At 41.7% G+C, this 18,850-nt stretch overlaps 1 protein-coding gene across 18 annotated transcripts in view; it reads left to right on the plus strand.

Annotated features, from left to right (window-relative positions):
- The first annotated feature begins 6,224 nt into the window (after positions 1 to 6,224).
- Pum1 (pumilio RNA binding family member 1) overlaps positions 6,225 to 18,850 on the plus strand; it is a 121,895-nt gene continuing 109,269 nt past the window's right edge. For 16 of the 18 annotated variants that reach the window (XM_021262819.2, XM_013074319.3, XM_013074320.3 and 13 more), the window contains exons 1-2: positions 6,225 to 6,359; positions 12,303 to 12,676. In XM_021262819.2, the coding sequence (XP_021118478.1) occupies positions 12,314 to 12,676 (363 nt within the window). In that variant the 5' untranslated portion in view covers positions 6,225 to 6,359; positions 12,303 to 12,313. The remainder of the gene's footprint in view (positions 6,360 to 12,302; positions 12,677 to 18,850) is intronic. The other 2 variants (NM_001310237.1, XM_087214922.1) reach the window with 2 other exon arrangements.

Below are 18,850 nucleotides of genomic sequence, written 5' to 3' on the forward strand. Positions count from 1 at the left end.
GGGCATACCTCAGGAGGGTGAGGTGGGAGGACTGTCAGGAATTGAAGGCCAGCCTGGGCTACATAGTAAGTTAAAGGCCAGCCTAAACTACAAAGCAAGACCTTGTCTCAAAAAGAAAGAAAGAATGAAAGAAAGGAAGGAAGGAAGGAAGGAAGGGGAAGGGAGGAAGGACATGTTGGCACAGACCTGTAATCCAGCACAATGGGAAGCTGAGGCAGGAGGATCAAAAATTTGAGACCAGGGCCGGGGATTTAGCTCAGTGGTTTCGCTGCCTGCTGCGCAAGCGAAAGGACCCGAGTTTGATCCCTGGTACCAAAAACAAAAACAAAAACAAAAACAAACAAAAAAAATTTGAGACCAATATAGACAACTCAGTATGAAGGCACTGAGTTCAATCTCCAATACCTCCCTCAAAGTATCCGTGTTGAGATTTCTGTCTTTCTTTGGTAAGGCTACAATTACATAGATTGAGTTCTTCTGATTAAATTAAAAACACTTCTCAAATTTAATCTTTTCCCCAGATCAGCTTAATTAGGTTTTTAGGTTTCACAACCTCCTGAAGATTGATTTTTTTTTTTTGGTACCGGGGATAGAACTGGGGTCCTTGCACTTGCGCAGTAGGCGATGAAACCACTGAGCTAAATCCCCGGCCCATGAAGATTGATATTATCTGTTATGTATGGGTCTAACCAGATGAATATGTGGGGATTGCCAATTTTTTTTTTTTGCATTTTAAAAAATTTGTTGGTATATTTTATTTTATATTTTGGTTTTTTGAGACAGGGTCTCACTTTGTGGTTCAGGCTAGCTTTGAACTCACTGTGTAGTCCAGGCTGGCCTCGAACTCATGGTGATCCTCCTGCCTTAGCCTCACTGTGATTACAGGGAAATGCCACCATGCCTGGTGGTACAGTTTAGATACACATTAATGATCATGTTCATCATAGGAAATTTGTACTTGTACATGATATATCTTGCTTCTTTTTTCCCATTCCCCTCCCCTCCTAATTTACAAAAGCTTTGTTTCCACCTGGCCTGGTGGAGCATGCCTGTAATCCTAGTACTTGGGAGGCTGAGGCAGGAGGATCATCAGGAGTTCAAGGCCAGCCTGAACTACATAGTAAGACCCTCTCTCAAAAAAAAAAAACCAAAAAAAAAAACCCCACAAAAACCAACCAAACAAACAAAAAGCTTTATTTCCATTTTTTTCTTTCTATTCTCTCTCTTTTTTTTACCCCTAATGGATAAATATATATAGGGAAATGGAAAGAAAATATTCAAAGGAAAAAAAAAAAAAAAGAAAATGTTCAAATGAGAAGGGGAAAAAGGGAGTAGTTCAGGCTGGCATTGACCTCACCATGTAGCCCAGGCTGTCCTGAAACTCACAGCAATCCTCCTGCCTCAGCCTCCCTTGTGCTGGGATCACAGGGTTGTGCCACCATACCCAGCATGGATTGCCAAATTTGGGGCAGGATTTCAACATTGTCTTATCCAGAGCAACTCTCAGCAAATAGATAACTTGCTTGGATAAATGTAGACTCAGTTCCTTAACCTTTCTAAATCTTGGTTTTCTCATCTTCAAACAGGAATAAAAATGTCCATGTCATAGATCACAGATACTTAGGAGTTTTAAATGAAACAACAAATGTAAAAAGTCTCAGGATAGCACATGACATACAAGTAAGATTTTTTCTTTCTTTTTAAAATTATTTATTTATTAATTTTTGGTGACACTGGGGATTGGATACCAGGGCCTTCACACTGAGCTTGATATCTCCAGCCTCCCCCTCTTTTTTGGTACCAGGGATCAAACTCGGAACCTTGAGCTTGCAAGGCAGATGCCGGAACCACTGAGCTAAATCCCCAGCCCCCTTTTTATTTTTCACTTTGAGACAGAGTCTCTCTAAATCAGTAATTTGCCCAGGTTGGGTTCAGGTCTGTGTTCCTTCTGCCTCCACTTCCCATAGAGCTGGGATTACAAGCCTGCGGCACCAGGCCCTGGCCAGGGAAGCTTTGACAACAGCACAGACTCGCGAGTTAGTTTGAGGCCGTGTTTTGGTTGGGTTATTTTGAGTCTGGACAGGGGCTGTAGTTCCTTTAGGACACCAGGGATGAGTGAGGAACACTCAGCTGACATTGCCTCTTTTGGTTGAGCAGGGGCCTGAAGCCTGCTACCACAGGATGGGGGCTGAACAGACAGACAGTCTCTCCGCCTGAGTAATGAAGTCTAAAGTTAAAACTAGGGAATTAGTCACGGACTTAAGATGAAATCACGGAGCACAGAGCCTGGGAAGATTCTGGAGACGAACTTTCTCACATCTGCTATGTTGCTTCCTCCTGCGCAGTTTCCTATTATGGCCACCCAGACTGTGCAGTCCTGGCCCCACAGGCTAAACACATTATCCACTTTATTTCACTTAGTGCTGTTGTTATACCCTCCATCTTGCAGGGGGGAAACAAAGTAAGTAATTGTTGGTCTGTCTCCAGCGCTGGATCTCTGAATAGAACATATTACTTGGGAAATTGAGTGTTGACACTATAAATGGCTGTTACATTTATACATTTAACAAACATATTTATTTAGTTAGTTTTTTGAGACAGAGTCTCACAGTGTAGTTCAAGCTGGCCTCAAACTCATGGCAATCTTCTTGCCTCAGCCTCCCGAGTGCTGGAACTCTAGGTGTGTACACCACACCTGGCTAACAAACACTGAATGAGCGAAATTCGTGTATGCCCTGCACCGTGTTGGCCCCTAGGGATTCATACATGAAAACAAGACCACTACTACAACAAAACAGCTACATTTATTGAGTACTAATTCCATATCAGACCGTTCACATATACGAGTTCTTTTAACCGTTATAGCTAACCCGTGAGAAGAGTATTAGACATCCTTATTCTACAGATGAAGGTGCTGAGATTCAGACTTGCCCAATGTCACACAGCCAGGAAGTAGCAGAGCTCAGGATCTTTAACTCTCAAACCTTATTTTAAAAAAAGAATTATATCTCTATCAGTACATATTTTTGGCACATAATGCAAATTCATGGTGGGGAGTTGGTTGCTGCAGGGATGTAACACATCTTAATTTTCTACACCCCTCCTCTCCTTCCCCTCCCTCCATCTCTGGCCCCCCTTTCCATTTACCGAAAGATCTATCTCCCTGATTCCAGTCATCTTTTACTTTGCTCTTTAATGTATTTATACTTTGGTTTTCTCACATAAGAGAAATCATGCACTATTTAAATTTCTGTGTTTGACTTATTTCATTTAACAATATGGTCTTAGAATGCATCCATTTATCTACAAATGCCTCAAATTTATCCTTCTTTATGGTAAAGTACTGCATGGTGTGTAAATACAATATTTTCTTTATCCATTCATCTGTTGATAGGCATATAGGCCACTTCCAAGATTCAGCTATTATAAATTGTGCTGCTATAAACATGGGTATGCATGTATCACTGTAACATGATGTCTTTTAACTCTTTTAGGAAGATACCTAGAAGCAGAATAGCTGGGTTGATGGGAATTTCTAGCTTTAGTTTTTTGAGGAGTCCCCATACTGATTTCCATAGTGGTTGTACTATGGTGTTTACACTCCCAGCAGCAACAGAGAAGGGTTCCTTTTTCCCCCACAGCCTCACCAGCATTTGTTATTGTTTGATTTCTTGATGATAGCTCTTCTTTCTAGAGTAAGATGGCATCTCAGTGTTGTTTGAATTTGCATTTATCTAATGGCCAGAGATGTTGAACACGTTTTTGTTTGTTTTTTTGAGGCAGGTTTTGCTGTGTAGTTCAGGCTGGCCCTGAATTCACTATGTATCCCAGGCTGGCCTCAAACTCATGGCAATCCTCCTGCCTCAGCCTCCTGAGTGTTGGGATTACAGGCATTCACCATCATGTCCAGCGAACATTTTTTCATATAATTATTGCCCATTTGGACTTTTTCTTATCATAAGTGTCAATTCATTTCAATTCCTTTTTTTTTTTGGTACGGGGGATTGAACTTGGGTCCTTGTGCTTGCGAGGCAGGCAGTGGAACCACTGAGCTAAATCCCCAGCCCCTATTATTTATTTTTTTGAGACAAAGTCTCGTGTAGTTCAGACTGGCCTTGACCTCACTATGTAGTTTAGGTAGACCTCCTACTTTTGACAATCCTCCTGCCCCAGCCTTCTGAGTGCTAGGATTACAGGCATGATCCACCACCCTACTACACCTGGCTTTCTGTGTTAATATTTAGATTTTTGTTGTTGTTGTTTTTTTTGAGACAGGGTCTTACTATGTAGTTCAGACTGGCCTTGAACTCACTATGTAGCCTAGGCTGGTCCCAAATTCCCAGTGATCTTCCTGCGTTCTGAGTGTTGGGATTTCAGGTGTGGACAACCACACCTGGCTAATATTTAGATCTTTTATTTTTAGTTTAGTAGATGATGAGAGATATGGATCTAGATTCAGTCTTCTGGATGTGGACAGCCAGTTTTCCCAGGAGCATTTGTTAAAGAGGCTATCTTTCCTCCAAGCACGTGTTTTTGGCCCCTTTGTCAAAGATTAGATAGCTGAATATGCCTGGGGTTGTTTTTTTGTATCCTTTATTCTGTTTCTTTGATCCACAAGTCTGTTTCTTTGCCAGTGCCATTTTCTTACTTTTTTTTTTTTTTTTTTGGTACCCTGATCGAACTCGGTCCTTGCGCTTGCGCAGCAGGTGGCGAAACCACTGAGCTAAATCCCCGGGATCTTTTTTTTTTTAAAAGACTGTAGTGCAGGAGGGCCTGGAACTCACTATGTAGTAGTTTAGGCCAGCTCTTTTTTTTTGGTACTGGGGATTGAACTCTGGACCTTGTGCTTGTGAGGCAGGCAGTGGAACCACTGAGCTAAATCCCTGGCCCTAGGCCAGCTTTGAATTCCTATCCATTCTCCTACCACACCCTCCAAAGTGCTTGGATTATACTTGTGAACTATCATGCCTGGAAAAAAAAACCCACAATTTTTTTTTTTTTTTTAACAAAGGAAATGTATCTTGTTTTGTAAATACAACAAATATATGCTCAAACAATTTAAACAATATGAATACTGATTTTTTTCACATACTTAGAAACATCATGTTAAAATCATTTAAATTTTGACCAGGTGTTTCATAGATGAATATATTCTATTTCAACCTCCCATCCCCAGTGCTGAGAATTGAACCTTTGTGCTGAGCTGCATCCCCAGTCTTTTAATTTACTTTTGTGAGACAGGGTCTCACCATGTAGCCCAGGTTGGCCTCAAATTCATGGAGATCCTCCTCCCTCGGCCTCCCTAGTGCTGGAATAACAGGTGTGCATCATCACACCTGACTCCAGCCCTTTAAAAATTAATTTTTTTTTTTTTTGAGACAGGGTCTAGCTAAATTGCCCGAGCTGGCCTGAAATTTACCGTCCTCCTTTCTCAGCCTCCCAGAATGCCAGGATTACAGGTGTTCTGCTGTCACTATTTTGAAATTTGTAATAACTTTTGAACGAGGATCCTTGACAATTTCATTTTGCGCCGCAATTTTACAAATAATGCTATTGATGAGTTCAGAAGTCCCAGGGAGTGTACTAGGTATTATATATACATTGTCCCTAAATCTCACCGGCATTGTTTCGGGTTTTTTTTGTGGCGGTAGGGATTGAATTCAGGACCTTCGTCATTGAGGTACATTTCCAGCCCCTTTAAAATATTTCCTTTTGAGACAAGATCTAAGTCGCTAAATTGCCCAGGCTGGGCTGGCGCTTGTGATTCCCCTGCCTCAGCCTCCCAGAGTGCTGGGATTACACCTGACATCACAGGCGTTCTGTTAATGTGTTACCATTTTTCTTTTTATTTTATAAATGGGGAAGTGAAGACAGGAAGATTAAAAACAAGGCCACAGCTAGAAGGCTTCAGTAAGGGTCTGAGTGCAGCGCCTCGGATGCCAGAGCCTCACTGGTGCGTAACACGCCCCCCGCAGGCTGCTCTAAGCTGGCCGCTCTCTAGGGCTAGGAGACCTGAGCGCTCTCAGGTGAGTGTTGGCGCTTCGGCCGCCGCCGGCGCGCGCTCGCCCATCAGGCGGGCACTCTCGCGCGCTTGGATAGTGTTGACAGCGAGTTTCCCAAGTTCAAACAGGCCCTGGGTTGGCATGGCAACCAGGCAACCTGTTCTAGAGCTGCCGGCGTTCTTCTCACACGCGGCTGCCACCGCCGGAGTCGGGGCCAGAGCCTATCCCATGATGCACCGCGTCAGCCCAGTCCCCAGTGGGCCGCCATGTTGTCGGAGTGAAAGGTAAGGGGGAGCGAGAGCGCCGGAGAGAGAAGATCGGGGGGCTGAAATCCATCTTCATCCTACCGCTCCGCCCGTGAGTATCCGCACCCCGCTGCCCCCAAACGCTGCTCCGGACCCCTAGCGAGCAGATTATCACTTCGTATTGGTGTTTGAGAGCGGATGGGGGCCCGAGAAGGGCTTTGGAAAAGCCGCTGGGGCCCTGGCTGAGGCTTCTCACTGGCTGTTCTTCGTACATGTTTTGGAGTCAGCAGCAAGGCCCCTATTGTTATCAAAGGAGGGGGTGGGGTGGGGAGCGGGGTCGAAGCGAGGAAAATGCCTGGGGCTTAGGCCCAGGCCCAGAGCCTAGGGGTGTCTCCCTTATTTGTGCTCGACCCTGTTGGGAGTCCCTGGAGATTGGTGTTGCCATTCGGGTTGCTTTTTTGATGGGTTTGCGAAGCCCCGAGCCTTGTGTGTGGCCATAAGTGTAATTCTGTGCAATCCCGGGTTTCTTCGACTTCTTGAGCTTCCGTGGCGGCGCCGATGGAGAAGGAACAATAAATCGCTTTAGAAGCAGCCGTGGCCCTAGTGCACGGGCGAGACCCACCATGGGGAACTTTGCGAGCCTTAAATGTGGAGAAGAGGCCATCAGGAAGTTTCAGATCGCTCTTTAGGCTCCTGGGTTCTTGTGGGCCTTTTGTTTCCGTGAGAGCTCATGTTTTTGGTAGGTTCTTCCTCTCAGAGTCTCTCAGTGTGGTGTGTCTCAACTTAAAGAGGGGTTTTCCTACCCCTGGCTCGTAGGAAAAAAACATGTATATTCAGAATAATAGTTTTCGCCCTTACAAACGTGCTCGGTAAACATAGGTCATTTGTTTTACTTGTCACTATCACTCCCACGTCCAGTGAGGAATACACTCTTGTAACTTTTTTCCACTGTAGTTAGCCCCCCCCCCCGACCTGAAAGCAAACCAAAGAACCCACGCACAAATTACCAGAGGAGGGTTTTCTCACCGTAACTTTGAAGGATCGTTCCCCTTCATTGTTCAATTAAGAAAACACTGTTCGTAGCTCTTGATCATTTTGCTCACTTCCGATTATGACTGGGATTAGTAAGAGTAAGATTTTATGAGACCTTTTATCGAGGGTCTGTTAAAGTCAGTTATTTCTGAGACAATAGGTTTGTAGCTTTAGGTTTTTGTTTGCTTTCGTGAAACGCTAAAAAACCAAGACAAGCCTTCCCCGAGATATATGACTTCTGATGCGACTTTAGTAAACAAAATGAAACGTTTTATCCCCTGCAAATTTTAACTTTGTAAAATTCTGGGTGCTGTTGATTCTTTATCTGGAAAACTCACTGGATTCTGAACTTTGAGTTTGTGTTTTGCCTTAGCCATATTTGAATTCATTTTGTTCAAGGCCGTGGCTTTTTCAAGTTGGAGTTTGTTTAGCTTGGGTTTGAGATAAACTGCTTTAAAATAAATTTATGACCACAGAGTGTTTGTTCAGTGTGATAAAAATAAACACCTTTCAAACCACTAAGCATTTTAGTAAAAGGAGATAGTTTAAACCATGTTCCTTTGTTTGAAGTAAACTCTTTTTAATGATAATTAAAAAAAAAAAAAAAGGAAAACCAAACCAAACCACACCTTGATATAAACAGTTTGGGAGCTGTGGTAGAATAGCAAGGATTGGCATCTCAGTTGCTTAAAATATTTTTAAAAAATATTTTAAAAGTGCATGTTAATAGAGAATAGTGGTATTATTTTGGAGAATTGGTACATGTATATATAAACCTCTTTACCTTCTCTATAAAATTGTTTTATTTGTCATTTGTATAAAAATAATTTAAGCCAGGCATGGTGGTGCACCCCTGTAATCCCAGCACTGGGGAGGTTGAGGCAGGAGGATCACCAGGATTTCTAGGCCAGTGCCAGCCAGCCTGGGATACATAGTTGGACCTGTGTCAAAAAACCAAAAAAAATTTTAAAAAGTATAAAATTACATTTCAAATGTTACACATAATTTTTAGTGAGCTTTGAGAGTTCCTAAAAGATAAGCAATTTAAATTGTTTCCTGATACTCTTAATTTTTGTACTAAAGTTGCCCAAGACACTGCTTATTTATTGCTGATTGCTTAGGTATTGCTCACTTTTCAAAATGTCCCTTCTGCCAGGTTTTCTCCTGTTTGGGAAATGGCCTTGCCTCCTTAGGTAAAGCAAGGAAGTCTTCAGGGCCTACAGATAGCTTTACAAAAGCCAGTTATTTGGTTTCAACATTTTTAAAGGTCTCCTCTCCCCATCCCTTTTTGGAATGCAGTGATGTTTGGTGTGCTTCTCTGGTAAGTTTTTTTTATATGGAAATTCATTTATTTATTCATTTAATTTTTTTTTGGTACCGGGGATTGAATTTTGGACCTTGTGCTTGTGAGGCAGGCGGCGGAACCACTGAGCTAAATCCCCGGCCCCCCCATTTTTTTTTTTTTTTGAGGCAGGGTCTTGCTATGTAGCCCAGGCTGGCCTTGACCTCATGGTGATCTTTTGCCTCAGCCTCCTGAATGCTGGGATTACAGGTGTGTGCTACCATACCCAGCTGGAAATTCATTTTAGATAACTATTTTGACAGGCCTTTTATATCAGAAAAGGCTGCATTTACTATTTTAGGATTTATTTTAAGAGATTGGCACACCAATTATTATGGGTGGTAACTAAATTTGTAGGTCTTGAACATTGTGACTTTAAATTTTTCAAAAACTTTTAAAACCTATTACTTTATTTTGATTAAGAAACTGGGGCCAGGCCCCTGAAGTGGCGAAGGCCTGTAATCCCAGCACTAAGGAGGCTGAGGCAGGAAGATTGCTATGAGTTTGAGGCCAGCCTGAACTACACCTAATGAGATCCTGTCTGGAAAAAAAATATTTCGAAAAAAACCCAAAAAACAAAAAACAGGCGTACAATATTTCTTCCATTTTCTACATATGGAAACGGGCTCAGAGAGTTTGTTAATTTAATGACAACTTGGGTTTTGGGACTCCTGGATTATTCTAGAAAAAAGATTGTTGGATTGAGCTTCTCTTGCAGAAGAAAATGAGATGTTCAGTATTGGAAACAGGGCAATGAGCACTTTTGAAAATCAAGTGAGAAGGCATTAGGTTTGTACTTTGCAGAAGACTATAGTGAAGCCATTGTGCTTTCCTACTTTTGGTATTTGTATATAGACAAGATTTTATTGATGAAAACAGAAACTGAAGTCTAGAATGCTGAAGTACTCCATACTGTGATAAGGTTCTCCTGGATTGAAATTGTTAACCTAGAGTAGACATTTCCTAATTAGGCTTTGAACAGATTACAAATTCTATTGTGTCTTCTTATTCTGGTTGCAAAACATGAATTGTGAGAAGTGAGTGCTGCTTTACTAGAAAGCTTAATTATTCAGTAAGAGAGATTATCGATTTCTCATTGATCTATAAGGCATAGGTAGCAGTGGACTCAGGTTGATAACCTTTAAATCAGGCTCTAGTCCTTGAGATGGCTATGTTATAATTCTGATTTTTTGTAGCAGATGAGAAGGATGTGTCTTAATTTTGATTTATTTACTTTGTATGTACACATGTAATTTTCATCAGTATTAATGTTTCATAGAAAGAGTTCAAGGATTCTTTGTTATTTTTCCCCAGGAGGAGAGGATACTAAGGGATACAGTTGCAAAGGGGTGGTAGGGAAGAACTAGGTTTTTAAAAATTTTATTCCATTCCCCCCCCTCAGTCGCCCTTCCCTCCCCATGTACAAAAGCGTTATTTCTATTTTTTCCTTCTATTTTTACTTTTTCTTGTCCCTTCCTTCCTTTTTCCCTCCCTCCTCTGGGAAGAACTAGGTTTTAGTGCAGAACAGATTGAATTTTTTTTTTTTTTTTTGGTACTGGGGATCGAACTTGAGTCCTTGGGCTTGCGCAGCAGGCTGTGAAACCACTGAGCTAAATCCCTGGCCCCAGAACAGATTGAGATTGAGGTCCTTTCCTGCTACTGGCTAGCTGAATGGCCTTGGGCACAACACATAGCTTCTTTCATTTAAGACTTTCATGTGTAAAATAGGGACAGTAATCCTTACCTTTCAATGTTTTTGTGAAGAGATAATGTCAGCAGTATATTTGCTACACTATTACTGTGGTGAGGGCTTTGGTTTTTACAGTGCTTTTTACACTAGTAAAGTAAGTTTGTTTTTAGGAGTTGAAGCATTAATCAATTGTAAGTTATTAGAAGTCTTGAATTCCCCCCTTCCCCATCAATAGCACCTGAGCAGTGTTTAGGCTGAGAACATTCTGTTACTGTTCTTGGTCAGAATGTCTGTTTCTCCAAGAACTATTCTATGAATACTTTGGACATGTTTTTGTTTGTTTTGAGGCAGGATCCCACTATGTAGTTCAGACTGGCGTTGAACTTACTGTGTAGCTTAGGTGGGCCTGCAACTCACCCTCCTGCCTTATCCTCCTTGTGCTAGGATTACAGGCATGAGTGCCACTCTGCATGGCTATATGGGACAATTTATTGTTGACTTTTTTTTTGGTACTAGGAATCGAACTCAGGACCTTGTGCTTGAGAGGCAGTCGGCGGAACCACAGAGCTAAATCCCTGGCCCAATATTGGACAATTTAATTTTTTTGTTTTGTACTGGGGATTGAACTTGGGTCCTTGCACTTGCGAGGCAGGTGGTGGAACCACTGAGCTAAATCCGAGGTCCTATATTGGACAGTTTAAAGTTACACAATTTGAACTATTGATAATTATATTTGGAGTTCATTTTTTTTGTTGTTGTTGTTGGCATATGTTTACTCCAGCTGTATAGTTGTGATTTATTTATTTATTTTTTATTTGTAAAAATCCAGATAAATGTGATTTATTTTTTAATTTTTAAAAATTTAAAAAAATTGTGATTTTTTTTTTTTGGTACTGGGGATTGAACTTGGGACCTTGTGCTTGCGAGGCAGGCAACGGAACCACTGAGCTAAATCCCCAGCCCCCCAAGATTGTGATGTTTTAAAAAGCTTTTGTTGCTGGGTGTCATGATGCACACCTGTAAGCCCAGATACTCAGGAAACTGAGGGAGGAGGATTAAGTTGGAGTCCAGTCGGGGTATTTTCTCAATAACTTTTTTTTTTTTTTTTTTTTTTTTTTTTTTGGTACCAGGGATCAAACTCGGGTCCTTGCACTTCCAGGGCAGGCAGCAGAACCACTGAGCTAAATCTCCGGCCAGTCTGGGTATTTTAGTGAGTCCCTGCCTTGAAATAAGAAGGATTAGGATGTAACTCAATGGAAGAACACCACTGAGTTTGACCTCTAGTACCACTCCTCCACCCCCTCCCCCCAAAAAAAAACCAAAAGCAAGAAAAGAAAGATACTTATTCTTTTAAAAGCTGTGTGCTACAATTGACTTAAGGAACTGGTATGGTAGGTCGGGTAAAGAAACCATTGATTGAAGTCTAAAATTGTGTTAATTTTTTTTTTTGTGTGTGTGTGTTGCTGGGATTGAATATGTGCACATGTCTTACACATTAGGCTAGTATTCTGCTGAGCTATGTCCTCAGCCTCTATATTGTTACCTTTTTTTTTTTTTTTTTTTTGGTACCTAGGATTGAACTTGGGTCCTTATGCTTGCGCAGCAGACAGCAAAACCAATATTGTTACCTTTTGGTAAAACTTCCCCTGAAGTTGCTAATTAAGTCCTGATCTCATCTTGTCAGGAATGTCTGTCACCAACTGCAACCTTTATTTTCATTACATGTATACAGACTCAGCAACTTAAAAATAGAGATTTCGGTTTCAGAAATTGTGTGTATATTACAAATACATTGCTGGTTGTATTGGAAAAGATACGTATTTTTTTTTTTTTTTTGGTACTGGTGATTGAACTCGGGACCTTGCGCTTGCGAGGCAGGCAGCGGAACCACTGAACTAAATCCCCGGCCCTGTAGTTTTAACTTTTATTGCTATAGGTCAAGTTGTTTTAAAAACCCAAATATTGAACATTTTGAACTTGTTTGTCCCTAGGTGTTGGTGGAATGAGCGTTGCATGTGTCTTGAAGAGAAAAGCAGTGCTTTGGCAGGACTCTTTCAGCCCCCACCTGAAACATCACCCTCAAGAACCAGCTAATCCCAACATGCCTGTTGTTTTGACATCTGGAACAGGGTCGCAGGTGCAGCCACAACCAGCTGCCAATCAGGCTCTTGCAGCTGGGACACACTCCAGCCCTGTCCCAGGATCCATAGGAGTTACAGGCCGCTCACAAGACGACGCTATGGTGGACTACTTCTTTCAGAGACAGCATGGTGAGCAGCTTGGGGGAGGAGGAAGTGGTGGAGGCGGCTATAATAATAGCAAACATCGATGGCCTACTGGGGATAACATTCATGCAGAACATCAGGTAAAAAAAGTTCACTATTTTGTAAAACTTTTGTAATTTCTGTCCACTTAGGATATCTGCTCTCAGTGAATGTCTTTAAAAGCTTAAATTGCTGATTTAAACAAGAGTCATTTGCTTTAAAGGATGAGTGCTAATATTGTCACTTGGTTATGTACCATTTTAGTGCTGAATAGTAAATAATTCATTTAAAAAAAGATTTAGCATTGTTTTAATGTGCACAGTGTATTTCTAGGAATACTTTTAACAAAGAACACCTTTTTTTCTGTTCATACATGTTTTTAAGATTGCTGGGTGGCTTATGGGATAAATACGTATTTTAAAGTCTTTTCTGTTGGGCATGTTTATTTTTAAGCTATTACAGTTAAAGGATGGGAAATTGATAACAAATCAGCTAGATGCTTAAGTGACATCTGTTTGAAATAGGACTGATTCATGTTTTGTGTCAGGAAGTTTTTTTGGTACCAGGGATTGAATTCAGGACCTCGCGCTTGCCAGGCAGGTGCTGTGCCTCTGAGTTACATCCCTGGCCCTGTGTCAGGAAATATTGATTGTGGCTTTTAGGTTTTAATCATCTTTGTCCATAATAGCACATTACTGAAGCCCTAGCTGCTTGGGAGGCTGAGGCAGGAGGATTAAAAGTTCAAGGCTGAGGGCTGGGTATTTAGCTTAGTGGTTCCTCCACCTGCCTGCCTCAAAAGGGGAAGGTCCCGAGTTCATTTCCTGGTACCAAAAAAAAAAGGTTCAAGGTTGGCTGAGCAATTTAGTGAGACTGTCTCAAAGAGAATAACAAGATTCGGGAATGTAGCTCAGTGATAAAGTGCTTGTCACAGTAGCATGTAAGAAGGCCTGGATTCAATTCCCAGTTCCATAAAAAATTTTTTGTTCAGGAGACACAGATCAGACTAAACCTGTAGTCAGTAAAATATATTCTGATTCCAGCTTTGATTTTGGACTAGTAAGATTAACAGTGTTAAAATTAACCAAATCAAACAAGTTCTTAGAACTGATTTACATCTATCCAGTCCTGTAATAGACCATTTGAGGAAAGTTATTGAATGCATGAGTCCTTAGCCCTTTGCCCTCTAAATAAAGATAAGGAAAAAGGACATCTTTATAAAGATAAAGGCCTTGAATTTCAGGTTAAGATTTAATTTAGTAAGGTAGCAAAGTTTTTCAGTGTTTGGAGTTGCTTTGCTTTGTTTTTTGAGACAGGGTCTCACTGTACAGTTCAGGCTGACCTTAAACTCACTATGTAGTCAGGCTGGCCTTGAACTTCTGGGATCCTCCTGTCTCAATCTCCTGAGTGCTAGGATCTCATAGGCCTGTGCCACCATGCCCAGCTGTAGTTGCTTTTCTCCAGTGATGTTTTGGGGAGATTACACTGGTTTTCAAAGGGATTGGAGTGGACATGGACTGAGACTAATTGATTAACCTTTGTAATAGACCTGATGTGATAAATGCTTTTTTTTTTTTTTTTTTGTACCGGGGATCGAACTTGGGTCCTTGTGCTTGCTCAGCAGGCAGCGAAACTACTGAGCTGAATCCCCGGCAACTGATGTGATAAATGTAAAAGAAGCAGTGAGAGATCTGTGTGCGATGGCACATGCCTGTGATCCCCAGATCCTGTGAGGCTGAGGCAGGAAGGATTGCAAATGTAAGTCCGGCCTAGGCAGTTTTGTGACTTAGTGAGACGCTGCCATAAATTAAAAAGGACTGGTGATACAGCTCTCGAAGGCCCTAGGTTTAATCCCCCCCAATGTACTGAGATGTGCAGAAATTTTTGATTGAATTTGAAATCTTAGTTGTTGAGAAAATGAAGTAATAGAGGCAAAGAAATAGAGAGGGTCTGATTTGGGGACAAGGTGGTGAATTTGGTAGTACACTTGTTGAGTTTAAGGTGAAGGTAGAATACATACGAAGGAATATATTCTAGGCAGCTGTTCCTTGTAGGAAAACATCAGGGTAGTAGGAGTTGATTTGGGTGGCACCTGTGAGAGGGACAAAAGTAGAAAGCCTATTTTGCCTTATTTATCTAAAACACCGAAATTCATAATTTTTTTTTTTTGGTACTGGGCATCAAACTTGGGACTTTGCATTTTTGAGGCAGGTGGCGGAACCACGGAGCTAAATCCTCGGCTCTAAATTCATAAATTTTTGGGGCTTGGTATTGGGGATTGAACCAAGGGTCTTCACACTGAGCTATATCCCTAACTCCTTTTACATTTTTATTTTGAGACCAGGTCTTGCCAAGTTGCCCAGGCATAGCTAGCTCAAACTTGTGATCCTTATGCCTCAGCCTCCCAGAGTGCTGGGATGTGCTTAAACATTGATTTTGGGGAGGGAGTTTGAGACAAGATCTCCCTGTATATTCTAGGTTGGCCTGGAACTCCTGGTGTGATCCTCTTGTCTCAGGCTCCCAGCCTCCTGAGTGCTGGGATTACAGGTGTGTGCCACCACACCTGACCTTTATTTGAGACAGGGTCTTCTTAAATTGCTAAATTGCCCAGGCTGGGTTTGAATTTGTGATGATCTTGCCTCAGCCCTCCCAGAGTGTTGGGATTATAGGCCCGAGTGGGAGTGGAACTTGTTGGTTTCTGTTTTTTTGAGACAGGGTTTCACTATGTAGCTCAGGCTGGCCTCAAACTTGTAGTCATCCTCCTGCCCCAGCCTCCTGAGTGGTAGGGGGAATGGATCTTGTGGCTTAGCTGTTCTGGTTGGTTACACATGGTAACAAAGTAGAGGTCAGTGACACAAGGAAAGGTAGTGAGTTGTAATACAGTTGAAGACAAAGGGGCATATCTATCCTTTGAGAGAGATAATAAATCTCATTTTTTGAGAGATGAGAAACTAAAGGTTAGTTTTGAGGTCAATCTTGATTTTGAAATCCAAGTCTTTGGTTCTAGTGCACCTACCCTAGATATACTTCTTTAGGTGAGACAAATCAGACAGAACAAAACTCTTGCAACAAAGTAGCATGGTCAAGGGCCAAATAATTACTTTGCCATAAATTTGCTTGAAAGTAAGAGATAAACTTAATACTAAAGAGATAAATATAAAATGTGTCCTTTCTCTGACTCTAGGAATCTTTTTTAACCTCCCACAAGAACAATAATGCTAAAGTCCACTTTCTTTTCCTGTTGTGTTTTTCCTCCGTTGTGTTTTTTTTGGTACTGGGATGGAACTTGGGTCCTTGTGCTCCCGCTGAGCTAAATCTCTGGCCCTCCATTGTGTTTTTGTAAGAATCCTAGGTGGTAATGTGGGGAATGTAATCTCTAGAGATGGAATGATCCTCTCTGTCACACTACTGGGTCATTATTCATTTTGGTGGGGCCTTTTCCTCAATAGTTTTTCTTCTGAAATAAATGACCTGTTGGGCTGGGCATGGTGGTGCACACTTGTGATCCCAGCACTTGGGAGGCTGAGGAAGGAGGATCACTGGAATTCGAGGCCAGGTTGGACTACACAGTGAGACCCTGTCTCAAAAACAAAAAAGGCCTATTGGCTTGATGAACAAAGTTAATATTAAATTGGTGGGATGCTTTTGCCAGTGAACTGGTGAAGGAAAGAATATCACAGGCTGTGATGCCAACCAGTAGTATTGGAAGGAGGGAAACTTGTGCCATAATTAATTTATGATCAGTCACTTTCATCCTTTTATTAGAAGGCTTTATTTTTTTGGTGGTACTGGGGATTGAACCCAGGGTTCTTGCACTGAGCTATATCCACAGGCGCTCCCCCCTCCCTTTTTGAGACAGGGTCTCACTATGTAGTTCAGGCTGGCCTTGAACTCGTGGTGGTCTTCCTGCCTCTTGTGTGCTGGGATTACAGGCATGTGCCACCATTCCCTGCTCCTCAGCCCCCCCTTTTTTTTTTGGTACGGGGTATTGAACTTGGGTCCTTGCACTTTCGAGACAGGCGACAGAACCACTGTGCTAAATACCTGGCCCTCCTCAACCCTTTCTAAAATATTATTTTTTCTTTTTTTCTGGTACTGGAGATTGAATCCAGAGCCTTCAAATTGAGCTAAATCCCCCGTCATTTTTATTTTTAATTTTTATTTTGAGAGAAGGTCTTGCTAAGTTGCTAACTTGCCCAGGTTGGTATGAATTTGTAATCCTCTTGCCTCAGCCACCTAGAGTGCTGGGATTATAGGCATGTACCACTATTCCTGGCCCCTTGCCTTTGTTTATTTAATTTACTTTTTATTTTGAGGCAGGGTTCTGCTACCTTGCCTAGGCTGAGCTTGAACTTGCGATGTTCCTGCTTTAGCCTTCCCAGTGCTGGGATAATGGGTACATACCACCACACCCAGCCTTTCCTTCTTTTTTTTTTTTTTTTTTTTGGTACTGGGGACCGAACTCGGGTCCTTGTGCTTGCACAGCAGGCAGTGAAACCACTGAGCTAAATCCCCAGCCCACCTTTCCTTCTTTTAATAGTGAGCCCTTTCAGCTGTTCTTAAATATATTGCTAAATCTTTTATTTTTTCTTTTCTTTTTTTTTTGAGATGGGTCTTCCTATGTAATTCAGGCTGGCCTTGAACTTGTGATGATCCTCCTGCCTCAGCCTCCTGAGTGCTGGGACTACAGGCATGCGCCACCACACTGGGTTAAATATTTTATTTTTTAAGTATGAAACTTGGCAGGTAATTAGCATTAGTCCTTTTAAATACAAGTTTAAAACATTAAGAGCCTGGGGGGCCGGGGATTTAGCTCAGTGGTTCCACCGCCTCGAAAGCACAAGGACCTGAGTTTAATCCCCGGTATAAAAAAAAAAAAAAAGAATAGTTGGGCCAGGGATTTAGTTCAGTGGTTCCGGCACCTGCCTCACAAGCACAACGACCTCAGTTCGATCCCCGGTACCAAAAAAAAGAGCTTGGGGTAACATGCAGTATGTTGAAAGTCTTGCAAACTAAGATATTTAAGATAGGTGAATAAATTAAATTAATTTAGGGTGAGGAAGAATGTTAAGATTTGTTTATGTATGTATGTATGTGGTAGTGGGGCTTGAACCCAGGGCCTTTGCACTGATCTACACCCCCAGCCCTTTAAAAACATTTTTTTTTTTTTTTTCTTGGTACTGGGGATCGAATTTGGGTCCTTGCGCTTGGGAGGCAGGCAGTGGAACCACTGAGCTAAATCCCCAGGCCTCTTTATTGTGTTTTGACAAGGTCTTGCTATGTGGTTTAGGCTAGTCTTGAACTCATTATGTAGCCCTGACTGGTCTCAAATTTCTCAGTTCCCCTTCCCACCTCAGTCTCCTGAGTGCTTGGGATTACAGATGTGCACTATCATGCCTCGTTTTAATTTTTTACTGAGACAGGGTCTCATTATGTTGTTAAATTGCCCCTGCTGGACTGGAATTTGGGATCCTCCCACTTCAGCCTCCCAGAGTGCTGGGATTACAGGCATGTGACACTAGTCTGGGTTGCTTGTTTTAAGGTTTGTTTTTTTTTTAAAAGTAGTACTGGGATTGAACACAGGGCCTCACAGGTGGTAGGAAAGTGCTCTATCACTGAGATAAATCCCTTGGCCTTTTTATTTTCTCTTGAGACAGGGTCTCTGTATATATGATCCCCCTGCCTCTGGATTAGCTAGGATTATGGACTATACTACCACTCTGGGATCTAATAGTAACTTTTATAATTTACCATTTTATTCCTGAACAGCATTGAAAGTTTCATCATGTAGTACTGAAGGTCAGGTCTTTAACGTGCTGTGATTGTTTTATTCCCTTATTGGAAAATCTGTTTCTCTGTAAACTGCTGTGAGGTAAAGTGGATGATGAAATAGGGAAAAAATTTTAAGGTCGATTGGCTCAACTGTAGCTTCCGTTTTGAGTTACAAGGGACAGAGACAGGTAGAAACTCTGCTGGAGGAAAGGAAATTTAGAGGACAATTTTAAGAGTTTAGTTACCTTGCTTGCAATCTTTGGCGCTAGGATCTGTCAGTATGTTTGAGATTGACAGTCTGTGGAAAGTAATTGTGGGTAGCCAGGCAGAGTTCAGTGGATGAATATTCTTTCCCTCTACTTGTACTGCTTTTTTACAGTGTTGTCATCTTACAGTGATGTGCTGACACCCACCTTTGATATACCTACCATTCTGATTCTAAAGTGCTATGAATTAATCTTTGCACCTTGTAATTATTAGGAACTACTATGTTAAACTAGAAAGGA

This window comes from Heterocephalus glaber, unplaced genomic scaffold, assembly GCF_053883595.1.
Source record: "Heterocephalus glaber isolate CG9 unplaced genomic scaffold, H.glaber_assembly_v1.0 deba00001452, whole genome shotgun sequence".
Classification (NCBI taxonomy): Eukaryota; Metazoa; Chordata; class Mammalia; order Rodentia; family Bathyergidae; genus Heterocephalus; species Heterocephalus glaber.